At 39.5% G+C, this 26,204-nt stretch overlaps 1 protein-coding gene across 1 annotated transcript; it reads right to left on the reverse strand.

Annotated features, from left to right (window-relative positions):
• Positions 1 to 5,318: 5,318 nt before the first annotated feature.
• LOC119489531 (SAM pointed domain-containing Ets transcription factor) lies at positions 5,319 to 16,205 on the reverse strand. Its single transcript, XM_037772091.1, has 6 exons — positions 15,838 to 16,205; positions 8,831 to 9,212; positions 7,988 to 8,185; positions 7,673 to 7,720; positions 7,315 to 7,449; positions 5,319 to 6,432 (listed from the first exon to the last, which is right to left on the reverse strand). Exons 2-6 carry the CDS (start codon positions 9,201 to 9,203, stop codon positions 6,254 to 6,256), a joined length of 933 nt encoding a protein of 310 aa, XP_037628019.1. The 5' UTR covers positions 9,204 to 9,212; positions 15,838 to 16,205; the 3' UTR covers positions 5,319 to 6,253.
• Positions 16,206 to 26,204: the final 9,999 nt, after the last annotated feature.

Raw genomic sequence — 26,204 nt, forward strand, 5'->3', positions numbered from 1 at the left:
AATTCTAAAATCCCGTTTTTGCTTTGTCATTATGAGGTATTGCATTAAGTATAGATTGATGAGGGAAATGTACTAATATTCCCATCTGAAATATTTCAAAGTATAAAGTAGCATAAAATTAAAACAATCAAGTTAAGTACAAGTGCCTCACAATTGGACTTAAATACAGTACTTGAGTAAATGTACTTAGTTACTTTATGCCTCTGTTCATGGTACACATAAAATTATCAAAGCTGTGCCACTCGCCAAATAAATATGGTTGAGTCACAATTCAGATTTTAATGGTTTCGTATTGGAAATGAAATTGAATTTTAAAAAGCCTGACATTTGAATGAGCACCAATACACTTCCCTTTTTCAAAATTAAAACACAAATCACCGCGTTCAGTTCAGATTGAAATTCAAAAGACAAAATTAAAACTCATATACGTAGCTCGGGGCTGAACCTCAACAGAATATGAATAAATGATGCTCCAGACTTCACACTTGATGAATCTTGATTCTCAGTTTTGGTTTTGGGGTTTGAGTTAGAGTTGTTAATTTTCCCAGACAGTAGGAGTCACATGTCTAAATATCTAAAGTGAGTGGAGCCCCCTTTTAAATTAACTTGAAGCATTTAATGGTGACAGTCTGAGCTTCCTCACTTTTAATCTAGTCTGAGAAAGACTTAAATTAAGGTTAAATCCCTTGGGTTTCATTTTAATGTAATGTCTGAGTCTGCCACTAGAGTTCAGTAGTAACCACATTCAGCTCACTTTAATCATCATGTGAGTCAGATTCCCACAAACTACAACAATCCATCAGTATCATGCAGTTCAATGAACACACCTGCTGCCAGTTAATGGACCGCATACACAAGCCAAAATATCCCCACAGTGCCTCAGGACTTTATCCAACATAGACAGGCTGATTCATTTTTATTCTTCAAAACTGTAATGATACTCTACTTATTTGTGGTGCAACAACTGAATGGACATTAGTTGGATATGGATTTTTTTTTCTAGTACAGACCTTACGTGACTGAAAATAACAAACATTTCAACCGTAACTATTTGCTTTTCAGAGTACATTTTGCGGTTGGGTGGTGTGTGTTTTTTAATTTCCCATTGGCAGCTGGTCAAAAAGAAACTGACATCTTGGCATCAGTTCTATCTACAATTACTACCACAATTTCCATTTACTCTCTAAAGCATCTCATAAAGGTTAAGTCTCTGAGAATCAAAGTGCAAGAGTTTCTTTCTAGATTCATAACTTGTCTTATGTTCTTGTCGCAAGATTCATTGTTGAAGATGCAGAAATAACACTTTCTTTCAGCTAAAGTTAGTCAGATGATATAAATAAATTGGACTCCTCTACAATGCCAAGCAAGAACTCAAGTAAAAGTACTAAACCCTAACCCTAAAATATGTACTTATATAAAAGTAAAAAGTATGTCAGTTAAAATGTACTGTGTATACAACCATAAATTATAAATATACAGTCAGCTTCTGTATAGCGTTACAAGAATTAAACAGAAAAAAGCCAAAAATGACAAATAATTCAAAAAAATGCACTTCTTATAGAATCACAGCAGATAAAAACATCACCAAGGCAGACAACATGGATATGTATAAACAATTATAAACTCCTCTAGCCACAAACACACATAACGTTAGGCCTATTAAAGCAAAAAGAGAACCTGCAGTTTTTTTTACACAACATGTAGTGCAAACACAACGCTACGTTGCTAGGCAACGCAGTGGTTACTGAAGCTATCAGAGTGTTGTTGTACTCACCTGTCTGAACGTCATTCTGTGAGTCTTGTGCACCACAAAGTCCTCCTCAATCTCCTCCAGGTTCAACTTGTCAGCTTGTTTGTTCTCAAAGCATAATATAACCAGTCCCCTCGACCTCTCTGTCCCAGTATAACCAGTCCACTCAGCCTCTCAACTGTTCCTCAGTTTTCAAAAGGTTTTAAGCTGAATGAGGCTCATTGATGGTAAAAGTTCCTCAGCGAATGCAGAAGTCACTGCTGAGGATCCACCATGAGCATGTTAGCATTTAGCATGTTAGCCAGGGACAGCATACACATGTTGTTCATGCAACATTGTGGGTGTGTTTGATTTGTGTCATTGAGTGTGCCTGGCGGCTAGAGCACCACCACGACACACTTCTAGTGGGGTAGCCTATAAGTGATGATTTAGAGGGATTATTTTTGTATAAGTCTATACATTGTTTTTTATGATATTTTTACATATTAAACCTTTGAATGGACTGTTTGTAACTTTTTACACGTATAAATCTACCGGGTCGGTGTCCCATGCGCGTTCGGAAATATGCGCGCTCACATGTGGCTTCGCTGTTCAGACTCAGACTCCAAAACAAGCTACTCGGAAGCACCAAAACCGCAAAGTTATATCTAGTGAAGCCCGTCTTGCAAAAAAGTGTTGGCCGCGGTCGGAGGACGCGGGGGAGACCGTAGCTTTGGTCTCCAGGGCCGGAGTCTCTGCTGTACACTGCTCCTCTGCCTGCCTGCCTGCCTGCGTGTTCTCGCTCCACCTCACGTGCATGCGCACACACTACACACTGCAGAAGACTACGTAGCTCTGAGAATATCTAGTGAATGTACAGTGGACGTTTGTGCAGAAATAAATGCTGCAGCTCCTCCAGACCAACAGAGGATTTCCGTGTCTTGTGAAGTGACGGAGCTACGCAGCGACAAACATTATCGTATATGCCGGTGTCTCCTGCGGGCGCAGTCGGAGACGATAACGTTTCTCTTCCTGCTTCAGCCCCGGAGGCTGAGGCAGGAAGGCAGGAAAAGCCAGCACTAGGATCAGCATTGATTCATGGAGAGACCTCCGTCTGGTCAGCTAACATTACTGCCATAGAGTGATATTGTGTTTTTTTAGCTGACGTGTGTCGCCTCACTGTTTTGAGCGATGCTCGTTCATGTCTACTTAGAGCGAGCAAGCGCGAGCCCGACGCTGACATTCGTTGACTTAACGGCCACAGGTGTCGTTGTTAACAAGCATTTCTGATTCTTACAAACAGTCCCTTTTATTTCATTCCATTTTTGTGCATCTGATCAATTCTCACACAATTTAGTTTTTCATGAGAGTTTTTCATGTGACCTTTGTTTTTGGATGCAACTTGAAATGTAGCAAAGTACAATAATTATGATGAAAAGTATCTAAGTAAAAGTAAAATTATATATTTTTACACACAAAAAACAACAACAACTTTGTTGCAGTAACAAGAGTAAAATGTATTTTTTACTTCCACCCCTGTACGATGCAATGCATCTGATTTAAAAAGGAACTCTGGGAAATTGGGAATTTAAATTGCCGTAACAATAAAGCAATGAAACATTTTTTAAACGGTTTCTTCATAGGTTTTTCTGCCCATCCCTACAGAGGGAGTTGATAAGGATGTGTTGGCACGGACTCATCTTTGCAGGGTGGATGTTGAATTAACGGGTTTGTTTTTGTTAGCAGTGGAGAAGGGGTGGGTCGGGCCTATTTATACACACACACACACACACACACACACGCACACACACGCACACACACACACACACGCACACGCACACACATACTGTATATTCACACCGCCATCTGTTTCCCCTGGTGCGATTTAACCCGTACATACCTGCAAGATTAAACTGCTCATTATTGCTCAAGGCCAGCCTTTCTTGGCAGATGTACGCCTTCTGGCTCACTTCATAGATAAAGCAATTATGCCAAATTTTAAAACCTGTTGGACTTCCTGAAAAACATAACAGTTAATCGTGAGAAGAAAAGATAAACATCAAAGGATCTGAATCAGAAATGACAGTAAAAAAAAAGTGATAAAATTGATTGTTGAGGCTTCCAATAACTGTTAAAGGTGGGTTTATCCTGCTTTACAAAGCACATGCGGCTGCATTAACACACATTTCAAGCCCTTTATTAGTTAGAGACATGACAGATGCATATTCAGTTCAAAAATAGTTTATTGAGTGCTGTTTGAAGCTTGGATATCCTATCCTTGCTCAGGCAGACATTTAGGTAATTTCCGGATGTTAATAATAATCACTATCGTAAGAAGTGAGTGTGAAATAAGCAGCCCCAAAGCTTCAAAATTAAATAAAGTAAAATCATAGATAAATACTGATATGAATAAATCCAGACAAATACATGAAATTGTGAAATAATCCAATAAATCTGAAATGTTATTTTATCCTGCTTCTTTTCAAAATAAACGAGTTATTCAATTAGTTGTTATTTTTGGCTGAATTAGCGGACAGCTAATCATATACTGTAACTGGCTCTGCCTTGCTTGTGATGAAAATTTGATGATTGAAGTGAAATAAAAAGGGGAAAATGCTGTTTAAAAATTAAAACAAACTTGGGAAAATGGGTATTTTTAATTAAAAAGTACATGAAATAAACTTTGTAATTTTTAAAAGAAGAAATAATAAATAACATGTCACAATACTGAACTGTGTTTTGACAACACTAACGGTCTACAGCCATGCTAACAGCTCTGTGAGGCGCTCACGATGTTCACACATTAATGTTTAGCACATAATGTTAAGCATGTATTAATTTAGCGTGTTGACATGCAAACTTTTGCTAATTAGCACAAAACACAAAGTACAGATGATACTGATTAGTTTTGCAGGTATTTGGTCATAAACCAAAATATTGGACAATTAAAATTTTGACCTGATGATGGCGCTAGGTGAAACATTAAGGGATCATCAAAGCGATTACAAATCATCCTCTGGGGACCATGAATGTTTCAACTGAATTTCATGACAGTCCATCCAAGTTGTCAAGATACTTCAGTCTGGACCAAAGTGGTGATCTACCGAACACAGAGCCACTTTGTCGGCCACAAACATTATTAAAGGTGCTAAATTCGGAATTCAGAGCATTTCTATTGCCTCCCCACGCTCGCAACATGGCAACGGCTGAGCCGGCGGCTCGCAGCTAACGATGCTAACAGTGCTAATAGTGCAAACAACAGCAACAATTCTGTTTATCAGGGGGTGAACCGGAGGGTGGGCACATTATCAACTGTAACCGCAATGTTAGTGCATGAGAGCAGTGCAGAGCGGTAACCATTATCTAGCCAGTGGGGCGCGCTCACATGCACGAACAAGCACTTAAGGCACGCACAGCCGGCCTGGCTATGTCAACAAAGCACAGAGAAGCTCGGAATACACACAGAGGGAGTGACTTCATCCTCTGCTCAGGTAGACATTACTCCTCTATATCTTTACATAGTCAATAGTTGATTGCTGCTATATTAATGTTCTGGATATCATATAGAGCACCTTTAAATTATTTTACAATTTCATGGTTATATCATATTTTGTCTGTATTTATTTATATTATTTATTTCATATCTACTTATTTTATTTTATTTTACTGAACACTTGGGGTCTCCATATAGTGAAACACCCACACTATAAAATGCAATATACAGCAATATAAACAAGTTTACAGCATAAAAGAGGAAGCGGGATTCCTCAGCAGAGACACAATATTTAGGAAATGCATCACTTCTTACCAAGTTACACCTTAAAAAAAACATTACATGAAAGTCACAACAGGTGATGAGCTGATAACAGGTTTTCACTGTTCGATCCAGATCCAGCAAACTGTTAAAATTCACCTTCTCTGTACGTTTCAGATGAGAGGAAAGATGGTTGACTGGCTGATTGTGTGTATAACACAGTCAGGACCAAACCCCAAAAAGAAGCAAAGCAATCATAACCACATTTTCAACTGTGGCAGGACACTTTTTTCTAATTCAAACAGAGACAGTGGTGAAGACGAGCGAAACAAAAAGACAAAGCAAAAGTAGCTGTGGGCCGTGGGCGTTTTCCTGAAGCGAGTAAATAAGAGCAATCAGTTCTAACTGTTGAATGAGTGAAGGATAATTGGGAATCACATTATGGAAAAATAAACAGGCAGATCGTGCAAATGACAAGGCAGTTTCTGTTATTTAATTTGTGGTTGTTTCATTCTGCATCAGGGAAAAGCCTCAACAGCCACATTGTTTTGTCTCTTCCTCTCGGTCCATGCACAGATAAGCCTTCACGCAGCAGCTGCCAGCTGGTGCTTCAGTGTTGGCAGTGGAAGTGTGTACCATTGGGGTTTGTCAGTGCACGTTTTTTCCTGTCACCTTCTCATCTTGGGCTTAGGTGTTCAAGTGCATCTTGAGATAGTGTGTCCTTTTAGTTTTCCTCCTCCTCTTCCTTCCCCTCCCACTAAGCTGCCGCCTCATACTGGGTGGACAAACTGGTACACCAGTCTCTGAGACACGTCAGGCTTGCGGATGATGCCCTTCTTGTAGTATTGACGTATGGAGCGGCTCAGCTTGTCGTAGTTCATAGCAGGTCTGTTCTTTCTGAGTCCCCACAGTCTCGCTACGTGAGCCGAGTCTTCAATTTTAAAAATACCTGGTGGGGATCACAAGAGATTTCATGTTGAATTTATAGAAAAATCTAAATTTTCTGAAGACAATTTTACATGTTCTCTTTCCTGATTTTTTCTTTAACTATTTAAAACGATGTAAACAAGTTAAACTTGAAATGTTCTTGATATGTTGTACGAGATATACAACTTAAAATTAAGCACTTAAGGAGTTAAAGTGTCTGTTGAAGCATTGAAATCAGTTAAAGTGAAAGCATGTAAAGGTGTGTTTAGGTCTCAGTTGAAGTGTAAGAGATCAAAGCAGTTGAAATGTGAGTTTAAGTGTACAAGATGAAGTAGTTGAGATGTCAGAGTGTAAGCGGTGAAAGCAATGTCAATTCAAGTGTAAACTCTGAAAGTAGTTGAACTGTGACTTCAAATTGAAATGAAGCATCAGCTGAAGCCCTGAAAGGGTTTGAAGTATCAAGTGAAGTGCATTAATAGGATTTTAGGTCTCAGTTGAAGTTTAAGAGATGAAAGCAGTTAATGTGTCACATGAAGGTTAATCACTGAAAGGTTCAGTTGAAGTGAGAGTGTAGAAAACAGTTGAACTTTTGGTTGATGTGTACTTAATTAAAGAAGTTTAACTGTGAGTTGAAAAGTAAAAGATAGAAGCAATTGAAGTGTCAGTTGACATGCACCAAGTGAAAGCAGATGAAGTGTCGGTTATAGCGTAAATGGTGAAAGCACTTAAAATTTCAGTTGAGGTTTAAGCCCTGAAAGTACAATAATATATATATATATAAAATATATATTAGTTTGTCACTCTTTTCCCTTTCATTTCAATGTGTATCTTAAATGTAAATAAAGCAATAAAATTCCCAAACTGAAGCTTCCGAGTACTTCCGATATATTAAAAAAGAAGATACCTTTTTCTTTATTGAGCCAGCGAATGCAGCGTCCATAGTTGTGAGGTTTAAGCAGGAGCTCTCTGAGGAACTGCCACAGGTGAATGGGCTGACCGGAACAAGAAGAATCTGCCTCGGACCAAAGATCCTCAGCTCCTAAACAACACAAAAACAACATTTAACATTTCAGAAGCCGGTAAGGTTTCCAAACTAACCAGGAGATACACAAAGCAGGTGCTCGATCTGCACGAAAGCTAAAATCTTGTACTAGTTTTTTTTATAATTTTGCCTAAGTCTGAGCAAAGTTACAACGCCGTTTTTATTCATTACAGTTTAATATGGTCTTTAAATGGCAGGTGTATGAGGAAATCAAACCTACCGGTAGTTTTTGTATCTCCGACTGAACACCTCTCTTTCATCCAGGCAGCTGGAGAGAGAAGAGAGACAGACATTTAATTAAAAAAAGTGTTGTTTTAAATTAATTTAATACATTTACCTGTTACTCTCATACTATTTAATTGTACATATTGTTTAGCCCTATGAGGCAAATTTATGATTTGGGGATAAATAAAGATAAACACACTACGACACTCTCCAATTAAAAAGTTCCAAACAGCCAAACATTGGACAATACAATCATTGAAGGAGCTGCAGCAGGTTATGAGGAACTTAAATAAGTATCACACACACACACCTGACTTCCATATGTCCAGATGTGCATGCAGCGTGTCTCCACACTGCGGCGAGCGCTGGCGAAACTCCTCCTCGCTCATGGCACACAGGTCCTTTCCTGTCAGGTCCTGGAAGGCCTTCCCTGCGTGGGGCAACCTGTACAGATGTTCAGTCCACAGCAGCCACTTCTGGACGTTCCCTGTGTTCCACTCTATAGGGTCTATGAAAACAGAGAACGATGGGAAAACAGTGAGAAAACTCCCTGCAGCAAATGAGTCACATGAGTCAAGTTAAATCAGTTGAATTGTATTGTGTTCTGCTACATTTACACATACATTTACTGAAACCACAAGGTAATCACACTTTTATGCCACTACAATTCTAATCAGTAGATCAGTAGATGCCTGCTTTATGACAGCCAGAAGCCTTACAATACATAATGCTTCCTCTGTTTGCTTTTTGCGAGCAGGAGAGACCTCGCCCTTAAGACTGTGTACACGGTCTACCGGTAGGAAAGGAACATCACTGTCACAATCCAGGAGAACTCATGCAAAGGTCAGGATTAAACAGATCCTGGAGCAGGCAAACACGGCTGTGCGTCAGTAAGAATATGATTTAAGAGATCTGTCATCTTGTATGGGCTATCCACACAAATAGATGTTGATTTTGGGGGCAAGATCCAGTAGCTTATGTTGAATCAATATCCCTTTACTTGCAAATAACGGGCTTTTTTTTTGGCATGAAAAATGGTATCGTATATTTTTCTTAAAGATTTCTTTCTTTGTCAGTTATATGCCTTCGTACTGTAAAACCGCTCTCGAGGATGACAAACTACAGTAAGCAGGTGTGGTGAAAGGCAGCCTACCTGGGGTGATATTGAGCAGTTTGCAGGCTGTTTCAATGTCCTTCAGCACCTCTCCCACCACCATGCTCTGCACCTGCTCCAGAGACCGCTCCTCCTCCTGTCTCTGTAGCCCAGGGGACATGGCCAGCGTTGGCGAGGCCTCTGAAACTTCCACCAGCCAAGTGGCGTCTTCGGTGAGGAGCATGTCGAAGCAGGACAGGTAGAGGCCTGGCACGCCACGCTCCAGGGCTTCCACGTTTGGTTTGGTCTCCTCCAGGTCCCAGGGTTCTGCAGAGACTCTGTTACGCTCCAGGAGGGCGAAGGTGTCCTCTGTCATCCCGATCCGGGATCCATACACTGTGCCTTCCGATAAACTGCCCTCTGGATTTGACATAACTGGTACCTGGAGACAAGGGAGACAAAAAAAGCCACATTAAACTCTATATTTTTAACCTGTTACTTGCACATGAACTGTTTTAAAAGTATCCTTTCATTGACAAAAAGTTTGTTTAAAAAGTGTCTTTGTGGCTGATTATTCTGAATAGTGTAAAATCAGAAATATCAGCCTGTAACATAAGCACTTCCAAAGATAAGATGAGATGTTTTAAAGGTAGATGTATAATTTAAATCTGCAGTCGACAAAGAGTTCATAAATGATCCTGTCTGACAAACAACTTCCAGCATCACTTCCATCACAAAGTCAAAAAGACGCTACCTTCTCCAACAGTTCCTCTCCTGCAATTCTCTGGCTGCTAAACCAACATTTGTTTTTGTTTCCTAATAAACTCCATCAGCGCAGCTGCAGGCAAGAGTCCCCTTTCGTAAAGTGTTGTGAGCAGAACTAAGGTGAGGCTGTGCCGGTCGATGCTCTATAAGAACCCCGAGCCTAATGGAGATACTGGGGAAATGACCCTCAAGAGAGTTAAAACGCACACAGCGCTGACAGGCATGGGGCAAAATGGATTTGACTGAGTCTCTTATTTGTGGGTCAGTGGCCCAGAATGGCTGATGTGTCGGGGGTAGGTGACTTGTATTGTGACCTGAAGCAGCTCCGCCGCCTGCCTCGGCTTTCAAGGTGCCGTCTCTGCAGCCCTCCGTCTCCACTGTCAGCTGGAGTTTTTAATCAAGTTAGACAATGTGGAGAAGAGCGCCCATGTTTGAAAACAACCAAGCCGTCTGTTTTATGAAGATTGACAATTGATAGTCGAGCTTCTTCTCTACAGGAAATTGCCATCATAAGCGTTCATTTATGGACGTCAGCTGTAGCACAAGTGTTGTAATCTCAGGGTGAGTTTGCATATGGCTCCCATAATGTGTACCTGCCACAGCTGGCACATGGGAAGGCACACTGCTGTCACACACCGGGTTATCAGTGCTCGCGGTCGATGCCAGCGTTAAGGAAGTGTGCTCCCACAGAGCACATGTTCAAGGAGAGTCGTGGCTTTATTTGTCGAGGCACAAAAGAAATTAAAAGTCTCGTAAAATTGGCTAAATGATGGACAACGCCCATCACGCAAAAATCTTTGTGAGGGTTGAGTTTAAAATTAATTCAAGTGACATTAAAGCTTGATGCCCAGAAGAAGAAGCTCTTCAGATGCAAAAATAATCCATTTATATTATTATATTTATGTGTAAACGGTGAAAAAAAAGTAAAAACTCGTGACAAAAAAAGTTAACATTTCAGTCATAGGACGTCATTTGCACATTTTTTCTTTTTTGTCAGTTGTCTATTGATTTTTGCAGCACTTACCTTGAACTTAACGCGTAGAAATACCACGATAATGCGCAAGGCCTTTAGCGTTCAATAAGTACGCCTTTATTGATTTCTGTGTTATTTGTACACCATGTATCCTGTACTGACTGCAATGTAAAATCATCCTCGTATAAATGCTACGGTTAGTGACATAGTATAAAAAGCGAGAAAGACCACATATGGTGGGCAGGTGGCGTGGTGGATGGGCGTTGTTGACGTGTGTATTGTTTTGTAAGTTATGTTAGTGACGTTTGTAACGTGATGTGTTTTTTGTATTTGGGTTACGTTGTTTACGTACTTATTTTAAGCCCAACCATGAGGTTTACCCTTACCCTAACTAAGTGGTCTTCTTGCCTGAACTTGCGGATGTTTGCATGCCGTACAAATGACACACGAAAGGCGGCGTACAAATGACAACTGAAAAGGCTAAAATGCGTACTCATGACACGCGGAACGTCCGTGTAATGTCGTGGTATTTACACCTTCCCTTGAGACCGTGAGGTTGTTGAACTACTTCTTGAAAAGCCTGGATTTAAGAGCGCAAACCCTTTCATAATGCTGATCTCAAACCTTTCACAAGATTGTTTTCTTTTTATGAACACATTAATTGTAAAGCTGCTAACAACTTTAGAGGATAGACATCTTTTTCTCTTTTACCAAACTTCCCCAAAGTTTAGATGAAGTTATCTTCCCCGCCTCTAAAAAAGATTACCCTCCCAGACTTTGGTCCTTAACCCCCCACTGTAAAACCTCTTCCCCGGTCTTCCTTTTATCTTCAAATTTCTCGTAAACCATAACCCACACTCCCTTTCACTCCATCAGGAGTCAGATTAAAAGCCACTGGTATCCCGGCCCGGCCGCTCCGTGTCAACTCTGCTCTGTAACAGCTTGCGCTAAGCCCATTAGCAAAGCAAATTTAGCCATATTACCTTCTTCCAAAAGGAAGAGGGAGCACAAGGAAAAGACACAAACACACACCCCTGTGGAGAGGGATTAAGACCCTGACTGATCTCTAAATGAGTTTGGTCAAGACGCTGATATTCATTTCAGGAGCATTAGAGCTTGCACCATTTACTCAGCAAAGTCAGCCTTTGACACCGACGGAAAAGGGCTCCCTCCACGCAGGCGTCCACCCTGGGAACCATACTTCTTCCACATGCTTGGTCTCATTATGAAGAGGGTGATTATTTGAGGTCACGTTTGTATCATCACCTTGGATTGGTTGTGGTATCAGAATTGTGTGGTTTTTGTGTAAAAAAACTAAACAAAACTGACTAAAGACAAGTCATAGTCAAGTCAGCACACTGACACGCTGTTGTTGCCTGTTGGGCTGCAGTTTGCCATGTGATGATTTAATTTTATTGTTTATGCTAAATGCAGTACCTGTGAGGGTTTCTGGACAATATGTGTCATCGTTTTGTGTTGTTAATTGATTTCCAATAATAAATATATACATACATTTGCATAAAGCAGCATATTTGTCCAGTCTCATGTTGACAAGAGTATTAAATACTTGACAAATCTCCCTTTAAGGTACATTTTGAACTGATAATAAATGTGCGATTAATTTGCAATGAATCGCAATTAACCATGGTTATATATTTTAATCAATTGACAGCCCTAATTTAAATCAATTAGTGCCTTTTACCTACATGTGATCTATTGCCTTCTTTACATAAGGAACTTTTAATGCCAGGAAACAGCTGTTAAAATTGAGCTCAAGGGTTTGTGATGCCTTCCAAACCGTGTCTTGAAGTGAAAATGGTTAAAAGTTGCAGACCGATACAACCAATCTAGCTTGAAATTAACCTGTCAGCCCATTTATCTCTGTTGCTGAAACAGTTCTGTGACAGAAGTCGGCTGAAGTGTTTAGATTAAAGTTAATGAGTAGTGATTAAAGCAAGCAAAAGTGTGCTCTTTCAAAAAGTGTGTTTAAACTGGATGATTCAATCCGAACTGGAAAAAAAAGAGAGAAAGGGTCATGAGATTTGAGATCATTCATCTAACAGCAACCAAAATGTTCATCAGCTGCTCGGCTAGTCACAAAAAAAAAGAAGAAAGGTCTGTGTTGTTTGAGTCTGGAGTTAAAGGAGTGTGTACAGCCAGGCGTGACTGTTTGCCATGAGAGTGTTTAAAGAGAGACTTTTTTTTTCCTTGTTATTGTTTCTCATGGGAAACTTGGATCAACTAAGGAAGTCATTGTTCCCCAGAACAAGGGGGAAAAGACTATTGCAATATGAGTATTGCTGGGAAGAAAGTGTGTAGGCTGGAGGAAGCGATCTGGATCTGTGGCTTGTTGCCTTAGACCCTGTCTTTATGGCAGCAGTGACATGTGCAGGTGGTCTGTTCACATCATAAATTAGGTTTAGATGTCTAATTTTAGGTAGGCAATTTAAGGTTTGTTGCTTATTTTATGAACCGCAAATAAAGGCTGATTTTCTGTGTGTGGCGGCTTCTATTTTTATTGCTATTTACAATATTTGTACTACATTTTTAACTACACTTTATTAAGCTCTTCATTTCTGTCCAAGCTCTAGGTGGGTTGTATTAACTGCCGATGGGGGATGTCGGTGCACTCGAGGATACATTTCTACTGTTAGTCAGGTGCACTGGCATTAGGCCAGTATATCCAAGGAAACGCTAAAGCCTTGCAAAGGCTTTAGCGTTGGTCCAAGTTAATTTTGACAGAAGGCTGTATTTACAGTTAGTGATGCAGATGATAAACGTCATACAACTAAGATTAGACCTGAAGATTTGGAGGCGTAGCACGGACGGATGGAGAAATAAACGTGTCACCTGTTTTTGCAGAGATAGTGAAGATACAGAGACTCTCACCGTGAGGCCTAAAAGCATGTGCTTACGCAGCTGGATCTAATGGGCTGATTGTCAGAGGATCAGAAAGAGCAGGGTTTTAATAGTACTTTAAAGTGGCATAATCAGCAGCTGCTCTAGAAAGTGTCACTTTCCAGTGAGCCAGTTGTAGCCAACAGCAGTTTCTCAATGAACGTAGATTAATGAGCCAACATTCACTACACTTCATGGTTGGCCTTAAGGGCTAATACAGCACACTGACACACAAGTCAATTTCCATCTACTTTTGTTTGCACATTTTCAATTCGTGCATAAGAAAAAAGACCTGAGTGGAGACGCTGGGAATGTGAAAAAGACACAAAAAAAGCAAAATGTGACAGTTGAATCAGACTTAGTAAATAAATCATGATGTACATAAAGCATGTGACTTAAAGGTCTTATTGATGACATTTTTATGTAGACAAATATATATATTTTTAAATAAAACATCCAGAGAGCTTTTAGAAAGGTACCAAATAAAAGTAAGGCTTTTCCTGAATAAAATTGTTATGATTATGAATTAATCATTTTTTTAAATGTTGGAGTGTCCAAAATGAATGTTTTGTTTATCTCTGTGGAAGATAGCTGACGTTTGGTTCCCACTACTAACAAGACTTGTGAGCAAATAGTAAAACAAGGTTGGTATCACATGGTATCTCTGGGTCGTCAGTTAGTGTGGAAATAATGGATAAATGGCTGAGATTGACGGTAAGTGCCTGGCAACAACTTGTTGTGAAGTAAATGCAATGAAACAGGGGAGGGAGAATGTGACATCTATTTGCTGAATGTTATCAATAGCACTTTAAACATCCACTGAAACCTATCTCTCCACTGAAGAGTAGAAAAACATCAGATCTGTGTGGTGGACCAACAAGGAGACTGTAAACGTTCCCCCAATTAATTAAGAAACATAAGTGCCATATTTCATCACGTTTTCCACATCATTTTTGTTCGTTTTCTTTTGTCGTTTTGCTTGAAATTTGTTTAAAATTTGTTCTTAATTTGGATGGACTACAGTCAGAAGCTGCCAATATGCTTCTCCAGAAGTGCTTATCGGACAGCCTCACCCCCCCCCCCACACCCCTACCGCCCCGCCCCACCCCCAACCACACCTTTCCATGTCCGACCATCTCTGTAACTTTCCGAAACTGACAATCTGACGTTCACGCCCACTTCACGTCATGAGAGGCGAGAAGGGAGTTTCAAACCTTCCTCTCAAGCTTTGCTTTTTCATTTTTGACACGACTATTTCCATCATTCACAACCAAGTGCAACACTGTGAATGGAGGAAATGTGCACTATTATCTCCATATTTAAACAATATCAAATGTCGTACTAACTAGTTCTGATTGAGTGTAACCCAATCCTGAGTCGTACTACAAATTCAGTGTTGAATTCTTAAACAGCATTTCGTGTACTACATACTTTATATCACTGAACTGACAGTACAAAAGCTATCAGGGGGCAAGCGGGGATCAGAAAAGGTGGATGGTGCTGCAATCTTCATTTTTTTGCCAAAGAGAGAGTCGTCATTATTTATTTATCTATATTTATATCAAAGTTCAGTCTTCCCTTGTGTGTTTGTTTTTAAAAAGTAAAACATAAAAGTAAAGCCCCCCTCTGTTAGTCTCTTAGAGAGTCAGAGCAGCTTTTAGCATACTCTATAACTCTATAATCTTCCAAATCTGTCTTTTTAATTAACGTTCACCACAGAGTCATGATGCAGAGTAATGATGTAGATCAGCTCGACATGAGCGGGGGAATGCCCCTACACCTTCAGAAACAGCAAAGCAGACAGTCCAGTTCTGTTATTTCTGTTTGTAATTTACTCTTATTACAGTCTTGTCTTGGGGGAGCAGCCGTTGTCTGTAATTTCCACCTTTAATCAAATCATAAATAAATCCCCAGACAGCAGTGACACATTTAATTTGAATATGTCAGCTTATCGTTGTGGTTTTGGCCATCAAACCTCCGACAAGGCTCCCAGACACCTTTTATCTGACCACATTTTTCCTTCCTGTCTGAAAGCTAATATGCAATTATACAAATACAGAAAACAGTAAAGTGTGACAAAGATACAGAACAAATACAAAGAAAACAAAATAGAAAATATAGGGTAAATTAATAAGATAACAGCTTTTCTGTCCAGATCAATTAATCTTGTGTTGTTTTTAATCCTGCGTTGTGAAGCAACAGACAGTTTTCCACATTGTGGGCCGTAAAGTTCCGAAATTCTGGCAGTACAACAGACAATTTCTATTTTTAACTGACTGCCAAAGATTTAAGTACAGGAGTTAATCATAGATAATAATGAATAACTAAAGTTCTCTAGATGTTAATCCTGTACCAGATGAGTCACACAGAAGAGGCCCTTTATGTTCTCTGGCAGATACGATGATGATTGTGTAAGGCAGCGTCTTCTTACCGAGGCAGAGATGCTCTGATGGCCTGGCCAGAGGCAAAGACTTGACTGGATGATGAAAGATGCAGTGCAGCTCTGGTTCTGTTGAAGAATGAAGGATTGGCCTTTTGTCCTTGTTGCAGACCAACGCTCAGCTCAGCCGGGACGCTACCTGAGGACAGAGGTGCAGCAGGCAGTGGGCATCCACCCTTCAATCTGTTTCCCCCCCAAATGATTGTCGCAGAGTCCCCAGCCTCGAGGCCTCAGACCCTCCCGGACTCTTTGAAACTGAAAGTCACAGCCTAAAGCACAACTGCAAACTAAAGCTCAAGTGAAAGCACCTGCTGGGGGTGTGTACAAAGTGAGAAGAAGTGAGGGCAAGTGACTCGGTGAGCGAGTGCAAAGGAATTCCAGCTCCATTGACTGCAATTTATATTTATAGGGCAGTCGTGTTTACTTTGTGTGTGTGTGTGTGTGTGTGTGTGTGTGTCAGTCATGTGTCTTTGCAGATTAGACTCAGACCTCCTCAAACACTACTAGTTGACCTCAGTACTTAGGTGACAGACAATTCAAAGTGATAAGAGACAAAAGAATATACTTTGAAAAAAACTTTCAAAGAAAATAAAAAGCTCTCTAATACTAAGAACTGTTCTTAATTACAAATATGAGGTACTTGCCCTTTATACAGTAGTATTTACCATTTTATGCTATACTTTTTACTTCTACTCCACAACATTTCAGACGCAAATAATGTACTTTTTATTCATTTATTTAACAGCTGTAGCTTCTACTTCTCAGATTACGACTTTCCATTAAAAAAAACACACACACATTTTATGAAATACATTATTATAGATTAAACCAGTGGCTCAAAAACAGTTATGAGTTCAGATGTCTATGAGTTGTTTCCCCTCTGAACTTCTCACATTGTTTCATTTAAATAGCTGTTAGAGGCACAAAGGTTAAATCAATATTTCCTAAAAAAAAAGAAGCAAATATTAGAGAAAGGTCCAATATATGAATACAAATTTGTTTATCAGAACTTTTATTCTACCACATTAAAGCTGCAGACGGTAAAAATGGAGCAAATATGACTAAAAAAAAAGTCATTTTTATAAAACGGTCACTATATCCTGACAGAAGTGCATGAGATAATCTGAAAAATCTCTCTGAAATGACCTGTGATTGGTCAAAGTCTCCCATCAACAGAACCACGAGGAGGTGCCGAAGTCTAATTTTCTCTCAGAACACTTGAATTACAATATGCTGAAAGGTTATTATGGATTTTTTGCCCAATGATGCCAAAAATATACTGCCTGCTGCAGGTTTAATAATCTCACAACCCCTCAGATTTATGTTATGACCCTTTGGAAGGACCCAACCCCTGGGTTGGGAACCACATTACGGCATCAGTATTTAAAATCTAATAATGTCATACATGATAATAATTCAGCCACAGGAGCCATTTTTCTGCAGAACGAGTACCTTTTATACTTTAAGTACAGTTTGCTGATAATGTTTTGCATTATTTAGGTAGGATTTTGAATGCAGCGCCGTTACTTTACCTTGTATTTAATGTAATGAGCTATCTCTACATTACCTGCTTGCCTGGATTTCATTCCAGGTCCTGGTTTCACAGTCCGGAGGCTCAGACTTAGGTGACCTGCAGGAAATAAATGGATGGAAATTCTGCTCAAACAATATTTGAAAAACTAAAATCGAACCTTACATAACTTGATTGAAAACTTGGTAAAACTGGCTCCAAACTTAAATATTAACCCATAAAGCCCTTCACCTAAACCATACGGTCACCTTTTTTCAAGTCTGTCTTAAAACAATGCATCATATGTCACAATCATATGTTTTGTATGTAAAAACATTACCTTAACGCTGTTCAGATAAGACTCCAACACAAACTACACGGACGCACCAAAACCTCAAAGTTCTATCTGGTGAAGCCCGTCTTGCAAAGCAGTGTTGGCGGCTGTCATAGTACGCGGGGGGAGAATGTAGCTTTGGTCTCCAGGGCCGCAGTCTCTGCTCCTCTGCTCCTCTGCCTGCTTGCCTTCACTCAGCTCGCTCCACCTCACGTGCATGCGCGCACACTACACACTGCAGAAGACATCGTAGCTCTGAGGATATCTAGTGAATGTACAGTGGACGTTTGTGCCGAAATAAATGCTGCAGCTCCTCCAGACCAAACAGAGGTTTCCTGTGTCTTGTGAAGTGACGGGGCTCCGCAACGAGAAACGTTATCGTCTCCGACCGGGTGCCGGTGTCTCCCTCCGACCGCGGTCGGGAGGCTGAGGCAGGAAAAGCCAACACTAGGATCAGCAGTGATTCATGGAGAGACCTTCGTCTGGTCAGCTAACATTACTGCCAAGCAGCTGAAATATAGAGTGATATTGTGGTTTTAGCTGACGTGTGTCGCCTCACTGTGTTGAGCGATGCTCGTTCATGTCTATTCAGAGCGAGCACAAGCGCGAGCCCGACGCTGACTTTCGTTGACTTAACGGCCACAGTGCCTTTAAATAAATGTATGTAGTAACTTTCCACCACTGGGGAAAGGGATTTTTTTGTATCTATTTCTTCTAGTATCAAAATACTCACCTCCTGTTGACTTCATAGATAGTTTGATCCTTCATGGAGTAGTCAGTCTGAATTCATGTCCAATAAGCCTACAATGGAAAACAAAATCAACATGTCCATAGGAAACATCTCAAACCACTGTGCAGCTTATACTCCACTTCTCTGCTGTCCATCCACATGCTCAATATGTTCCAAAAAAGGCCTTTTGTTTCCCCCAAATAGCACTAAATATACTTCTTCTCTAGCTTGTAGCTTGTGCTGCTGTCATTGGGGCTATTTTTGCTTACATTTATCACAAAACAACATGTCTTACTGTATAGTTTTTGCTTCCTTTGGACAAATTCTGTTTGTACAAAACTTATAATCAACATATTATCAGCGGAGTTAAGTCACTTTAGTGTCAACTTGACAAATGTTAAGATTCATCCAAGGTTAGAGTTAGCTATGCTGTGGTAATGGCTGCTAGCGTAGCTGCTAAATGTCATCAAGGGTCAGTGAGTCAGCCGTGCTGTGGTTGATATTGACTAGGCTGTTGGTGTTTAGTAACAAAAAGTGTTGACTTATTTGTGAAATCAAGCTCATACTCGTTTAACAGGCTACACATTGAGTATCAATATTAGACAATTATAGTGAAAACAACGACTTTATTCACTGACATAATTATTTCACAGAGCTACAGCAATTGGGTTTATTATAATCTTTAAACAGGTAGCCTACTATGTCTCATGCATAAAAAAAGATAGGGCTACTGTGAAACAGTCAAAAAAAACATGTGACATTAATTGACAAAATATTCTTAACTCCAGTCTTTATCAGAGGAAAGTTTTATTGAAGTGTTGATGCTAAAACTTGTAGGACTTCTCAGCTATAACATTATGTTTTAACAATTGGGGCAGTCCAAATAAGGTGTTGCCATTCCTTCATGTGGTGAGACTTTCCACACACGTTTTGCGAAAAAGCCAAATGTGTATTAAATGTTTGTCAAAGTAGTGTCACAATTTGGCCAAAGCTAGGCTACATAAGAATATGCCTTCAATTTCAGATTAATCATCATATAACTTTATAGTATGACATTTAGGCTAGCTATATCATCAAGTGAGAGTGCACCACTTGAGACGATGGGATGATAAGGTATAGCCTTATTTACAGTGGCTTCCCAGCACCATTTCAGTTGCATGGATCATTTCATGGCCAACAATAACAATAACAAATGTATTGAGATTTCTATCACTGCACAGTGCTTCTGAATATTGACTTATATACGGATGAAGAAACTGTCGTCAGCATCACATCTTATCACTGAAATAGTTGATTATTGGCCTTAATTAAGTGTATCGTAACCGCAAACTGTCTGTGCAATTCTGTTTGCCAATTGCACAGGGATGCATTGTCATGAAAAACTTCTTCTTTTAGGAGCCCTTTGCGTAATTTAAGCCTGTGTGAACAATGTGGCTCTGTCACAAGCAGAGAGAGAGAACAGGTGTTTGTGAAAAAAAGCTTTCAAAGAAAAGCTTGTTATTAGCAAAACTGTGGTAGCCCACAACAATACAAGTACTTTAAGACTACTGGATATCTAATCTTCTCTCTCTAATCTTGCTTTTAATTCACCACGCTGGTCGCTAAATGGCCAGTCTTCTGATAGCAACCCACTAAATCCTAAAGTTTCCTTTTCTCTTTCAGTTCCAGGACATATTTTCTATTCTTTAACTTCCAGTATAGGAGCTGTGGGTTTGATATGGTAAGCCACACAGTCTGAATGGACTAATTGTGAGATACACAGAGGGTGTGCACAAACTGCGTCAAGGCTTCTTAGCAGCTGATTGTTTGTAGACACACCAAATCAAACGATATCAAGCTCCTTTCATTGGACAATTCACCTGTACGTACGTATTTATGTGTGCTTGTGCAGAAACATGCGTGTGTGTTTTTATGTATGAGTGCATTCAATTGCGAGGCGTGCTTACACACACTGTTTAATTACCTTGTAATTAAAACTGACTGTACTGTAATATTCTATACTCGTAATAAAATCAAACAATTACAGATTTCTATGACAAAAAAACGTCTGTTCGCTTTTGGCTTCACCCACATCCTGTCCATCAACAAAATTTGCATGGCAGTTTCTTCTACAAGTGTTTGACCTTTTCCTTGGCTCTAGGACAACATTCGCATGACTCAAAGACAACGAGCGAAAAGAAGCAGCAGCCTGGATGTCAAATACGAAGCCACAATTGGTCCGCTGTGATCTGAAGTGAGTAACGCTTGTGCAGGTGTCCCTACTGTAAACAGGTGTCAATGACCTGAGTTGTTTTAGCAAAGTCAATGTTATATTGACTTTATAAAAGATATCTTAACTAAGCTTTGTTAGAGTGAATAACTGACATATTGTTAGAATATGAGTATGAAGTGAGTTATCGTCTTTGGCTTTGGTTATGACAGCTCCTCCAACTGTTTTTGGGGATAATTGGGAGGAATATGAGTCAGTTCTTAAACCTTCATGTGGCATCATGTCAGGCGTGTTTAAATACCTGCTGAAGAATACATCACATTAATGAATACAACAAATTACATTTCAACAGTACATTATGAGTAATGGAGCACTAATAAATGTCTTCCTCTTGAAAACAGACAGACAGGGAGATTTATTGACAGCGATGCGTTCAACTTCAACGCCTCGTTGCATTCAAAGTTGCATTCTCAAACTGTCCTCCCAAGGACAGTTTGAGATTGAGTTAAGATCTATTTCCTGATGATCCACTTCAACAGCCGGGCAGCTTGCCAAAGCACTGAGCTGCGTGTAAAACAGTGCTGCAGAGAGACATGCCTGATCCTGCAGATGTGCATATAAGAACAGATGTGAGATCAAATGATAGCATGTAGTGTTATGTAATAGAAGGGACAGACGTGACCTGCAGGGGTGGAAGTGTGTGGAGGAGTTTTAATCCTTGAGATGGGTTTCTACCTGTGCATTGATGAAGCTTTTTCTGATAGACCGATCAAATACCGGTGCCAATAATAATAATCAGTGAGCTAGAAAATGAATGCAGATCAGAGATAGTGATGTTTGTCAGACTTGGGCATGTTAACAAGCTGGATGATCGGCAGCCGAACGAAAAGAAGAGCTAGACAGTTCCATGTGATTGCTGGATTCAAATAAAGCATTTAAAATGTGTGTATTTGTGAGTGTGTACATACAGAACATAAGCACCTCTTATTAAAATGCTAAATAAATGCTAAAGAAAGAACATATAGAAAGAGGTAGAAAGATGAAATGAACGAATAACACTGGATGTCTTATTTAAAAATTCCAGTATTAGTATGTATGTAGTTGCAGGTGCACCAAAGGAAAAACATTTGGAGCTATTTATTTGTTGTTAGTATTTAGTTGTTGTTTTACTAATAATAAGTTGTATGTTATTATTCTAGATGTTTAATTTATTAAGACTCGATTTTTGATAGTATTTTCTTTTGCCTGTTATTTGTTTAGTTTATTTTCTTGTTTAGTATATTTTTTGCGTAATTAGTATTTTGTTTTCTTTTGTATATGAATAGGGTAAAACTGTGGGCACCCGCGGTTATATATGTTGGTAGGCTGGTAGGACCAGCATGCACCTGGGTGGGCTTATAGTTTTTTTGACCAGAACAAGAGGCAGCGACATCCATGTTTTCTTTGTGCTTCATTTGCTTGCTTTTTTGGGGATAAATAACACATCAGAAACACATACATTTTGCATGGACAATGGACTCTTTTGCCTGTGTAAACCACATACCGGTACCTATGGTGCGTCAGTGGCCCTTTGATTTAAGTGTGATTTTTGTGACAAATGGCCACTACAACATTATTAGCAGAGTTGTCTTACAGAGAGAGGTATAGGCATTCACACAACACAACAACCACTATACTTGTGACCCATTCATGAGCATGTCAATGTGTGTGTACTATGTAAACAACGCTAATGAGAGTAGTGAGAGTAAGCCAAAACAATGAGCTGAAAGATGCTGAAAAGCTCCATAGAGTGAATGGTAAGTGCAAAGTCAGGTGACAATTATTTGTTGGTTAATAATTTAAAGTAGTCATGTGAACCACTATCAATAGAAAAATATTGATTATAGCTGCTTTAATGATATGAAATATATTGTACAAAATATATATATATATTATTGTAATATATTATTGATAAGAAAAGTGAGAAAGAATTAGCCTAAAAACAAATAATGCCTAATTTATCAATTATTAGTCTTCTGACGTTTACATGCACTCAAGGCAAAACCAACGAAAAAATAAGTATTGAAAAATTATTGAAAAAAAAACTGTTGCACCTGTTTTGATGACAGTTGACAGTTTAACGTTACCTGATCAATTTTCCACCGCAGACCAAGTAACTTGACAAATGCAAATCTAGATTTGTCATCTGTGTTGTTTGAACATGAAAAAAGTTACAGTTAAAATTATGATCCCATCCTGTTAGTTTCTTAAATTACATTCTTTTCAAGCTTATCTGCATATTTATTTTTTCTATTTCCATGGAAATTAGTCAAACTTTTAAGGGATGCATCTTTGCATGTCACCAGACAAAGGACTGTGTCACCAGACAAATCAAAACAAATTTAAACTGAAGCAGTAGCTAGTTGGAAGTTGGTGTCATACTGTTGAATGTAGGAATAGACACGCCAAGAAGACACAAACACTTCTATTGGGTTGCCAGATAGCCAGTCACAACACCACACGCACTGATAACAGATACCACTGCTGTCTGTTTGACCAACGAGCTAATCAACCTGCAGATTTCACTTCTGATATCATCCTGCATGAAACTGATGTCACACAGCATGAGACACATCTTGCTGAAGGAGGTTACTGACATTTAAAGAATCTCTGGAGTCAAATCTTCTTTCAACTGAAGAAAAACCCAAAACACCGAAATCCACTTCAGAGAATAATGTAATTGTCTATAAGCCCACAGCATCCAACATAAAGCAACTGTTTTCAACAACACTTGACGTAGAGGAGGGAGGGACACTTTCTGCCTCAGGATGAAAAGGTGCATATTAAGGATTTAACTGTCTCTGCAGGTGAATCATCCTCAGGTAGGAAGCAGTTTGCACAAGTTAAACCCTTTTGGACTAAATATTACTGATGATTATTTTGTTCCTGAATGAGAACGGAAACTGGAAAAACAAGACGTTCAAAAGCCTCACACCTTTCATTAGGATCTCTCAGGCAATGAAAACAAAACGGGTCCTTTGATGTGGTTTGGTTTGGATCCAATTCAAAGAAACCTGTAACCTGAAACCTGAAACTGTATACACCTGTACATCACATTATGACACCCAACTGTTACTAATTACCACAAGAGGAGCAGAGACGACCTTCCTCACTGACCTCAGTCTACTTTGGTATACTGTATGTATTGATTATCAATAGTCCAATCCCATCTAAATAAATTTAAAAAAAAATCATAAAAAGAATCCAGAAAGAGTATGAATTTGGTTTCAGGATTATTGAGCAAGCAAAATATAAATGATTGTGCATTGATTTAGACATAATAAACTGACAGGTGGATATTAATCTCTGTGCCCCTGGTAGTCAAGACAAGTTGCTTTCACATTGCCAATCATTGCTTTGGTAATATTTTGAATACCATTAGTTACTTGTGAATTAAACAACCGTCAAACATATTCAACATGTTGCATTTTGAATTAGGACTTACAGATGCACAGGCCAGTCTCTAATGCATTAACACACGCATATACAGCATGTATAAACAGTTTAATATCAAGCGGCAACCTCCGGTGCTGAGAAATGAATGCGGAAGTGTCAAAAACTGATTGGCTACAATCCCCATAGACTCCCACGTTAAAATGCCCAACATTACAGCAGAAATAAACAGCCTGGTAAAAAATGGTTTTGGTCTCTATAGCTAATTTCCCCGCTATCAGGGGGTGTTTTTTTATAAAACTCATCATTTGAATTATATTAAGGCTAAAGTTATGCATGTTAGGTGTAATTGAGCCTCAGCTCCACCGACAACCCACCTCTTTGCCCATTTTTGGATTAGCCGGGAGTTAGGCTGTGTCATCGCTGCCAAGATGGCGACGGCCGGAGCCACCCACTTTCACCTTCACAATTGCTCTTCAGAAACCAATGGCTGACGTCATGGAGACTACGTATTCACTCTGCTTATAGCTCTGCTTTGGTCTCCACCACCTCCTGATATAAATATCTGGCTCTTTAGCAGCTCAATGCTCCACAGTGTACACCAGCTGGTCACTAACTGTGTCTGTCAGCTGTTTGGTGCTGGACAGGAAGGATACAGTTGGTTTATCGGTGCTTTTTCACTGAAAACAGCTGCTGAAAATGTCACTAATGAGCGTTGAGAGAGAACTAAAACAGTAAAGTTGCCTGTCAGACATTTAAACAACGAGTTAAAAGAAGATAAAACACAAGATGAGACAAACTGCAGAGTTGGTCACAGTCTTACTTGTCATTTGATACTGTTTTATTATAAAAAATATATAGTTTAACTTTAAATACAATGTCTGTGGTACTTTAATTACTATAGTTCAGTATTTCTCTCTTGTGCAACTTTATATTTCCACTCTGCTACATTTAAGACGTATCTGCATTTTAATCAACTACAATCACCCAACAGCTGTAGTGAACATTTACCTTTGGAGATAAAGATTTTACAGACACAACTTGGCATAATCTCATAACATATGTTACCTTACCATATAAGATATATATTGCCCCTGAGGAGTATATCAAATAGTAAAACTTGGCACCTGGACCAGTTACAACATTAAAATGCTGTTAATGATTCAAGATTTGTACTTCTTTTGATACGTTTTGATGCCACTTCTTCTGCACGTTTTCTACTGGGGAAGTTTGAATAAGGTTTATTCTTGTAATGCAGTATTATTTAATTGAAGTATCTCATCTTCAACCTGATCTTTCACTGTGCTTGATACCCTGAACCATGTCTTTATAAAACGTTTGGCACACGTTAGTCGTCGTTTATGATGCCCACAGCGCTCCCCACCCAGACAAATATCATCTCTAATCTAATCACATTGATACTTCCGAGGCAGAGGGAGACTCTATCAACCAGATGGTGTATGAAAACACTCGGCTGCTTCCTGTCTCCAACACTGACTGCACCTCTTGACCTGTCAGACTCACTGTTCAGCATTATGCTGAATGATTCAATGTGAGAGTCATAGTTTAATATTTGATCTTAAAGTGCTGATTTTTAGGAAGTAATATCTTATATCACTGCTGTGTATTCAGTCATGCATTTATTTGGTGCCGGGGGCAAGAAAGTATAGAGAGGTTAGTTTGAGTTTTGACAGATAAGGAAAATATTATTAAATGAAACATTTCAGTCTGCCTCAAGCATTTCCCCCAGTGTCTTGCAGCAACCAGTTCTTCACCAAACATTTAATGTAAGTTAGAATTTTAAATCGCCTGTGATCTGAATAGGAACTAGAACGGCACTCGGAGAGCGCAGACCTCCGCCAAGGTGCATGACATTAAAAACAGATCACAGCTCACAGCTGGTGGTACCGTGAGGTGGTCGGCCTGTTATTAACTAGGAGTGTTTCCGTGTAACGTATCGTCGGATGCCTCTCTCATTCAGCAGCCTTGTTATGTCTGTATAACGTTACACTACGTTGTCTCTCGTCCCGTCATCTACCGCTCTTTTCTTTCTCACCGCGGACGACCAGCAGCTCCCACGCACACATCCACACACGTATCTCTCTGCTCTCAGAAGGAGGCAGGGTCACGCGTCATCAACGCG

The sequence above is a fragment of the Sebastes umbrosus genome, chromosome 1, assembly GCF_015220745.1.
Source record: "Sebastes umbrosus isolate fSebUmb1 chromosome 1, fSebUmb1.pri, whole genome shotgun sequence".
Classification (NCBI taxonomy): Eukaryota; Metazoa; Chordata; class Actinopteri; order Perciformes; family Sebastidae; genus Sebastes; species Sebastes umbrosus.

Bases quoted from the DNA above. Each gene is read 5' to 3' on its own strand.
- LOC119489531 (XM_037772091.1), bottom strand. From the start codon at position 9,203: ATGTCAAATCCAGAGGGCAGTTTATCGGAAGGCACAGTGTATGGATCC. The intron at 8,186-8,830 runs GTAGGCTGCCTT...CTGTTTTCATAG, and splicing joins ACTGCTCAATATCACCCCAG to ACCCTATAGAGTGGAACACA. The intron at 7,721-7,987 runs GTGTGTGTGTGT...TTCTCTCTCCAG, and splicing joins TCTGGACATATGGAAGTCAG to CTGCCTGGATGAAAGAGAGG.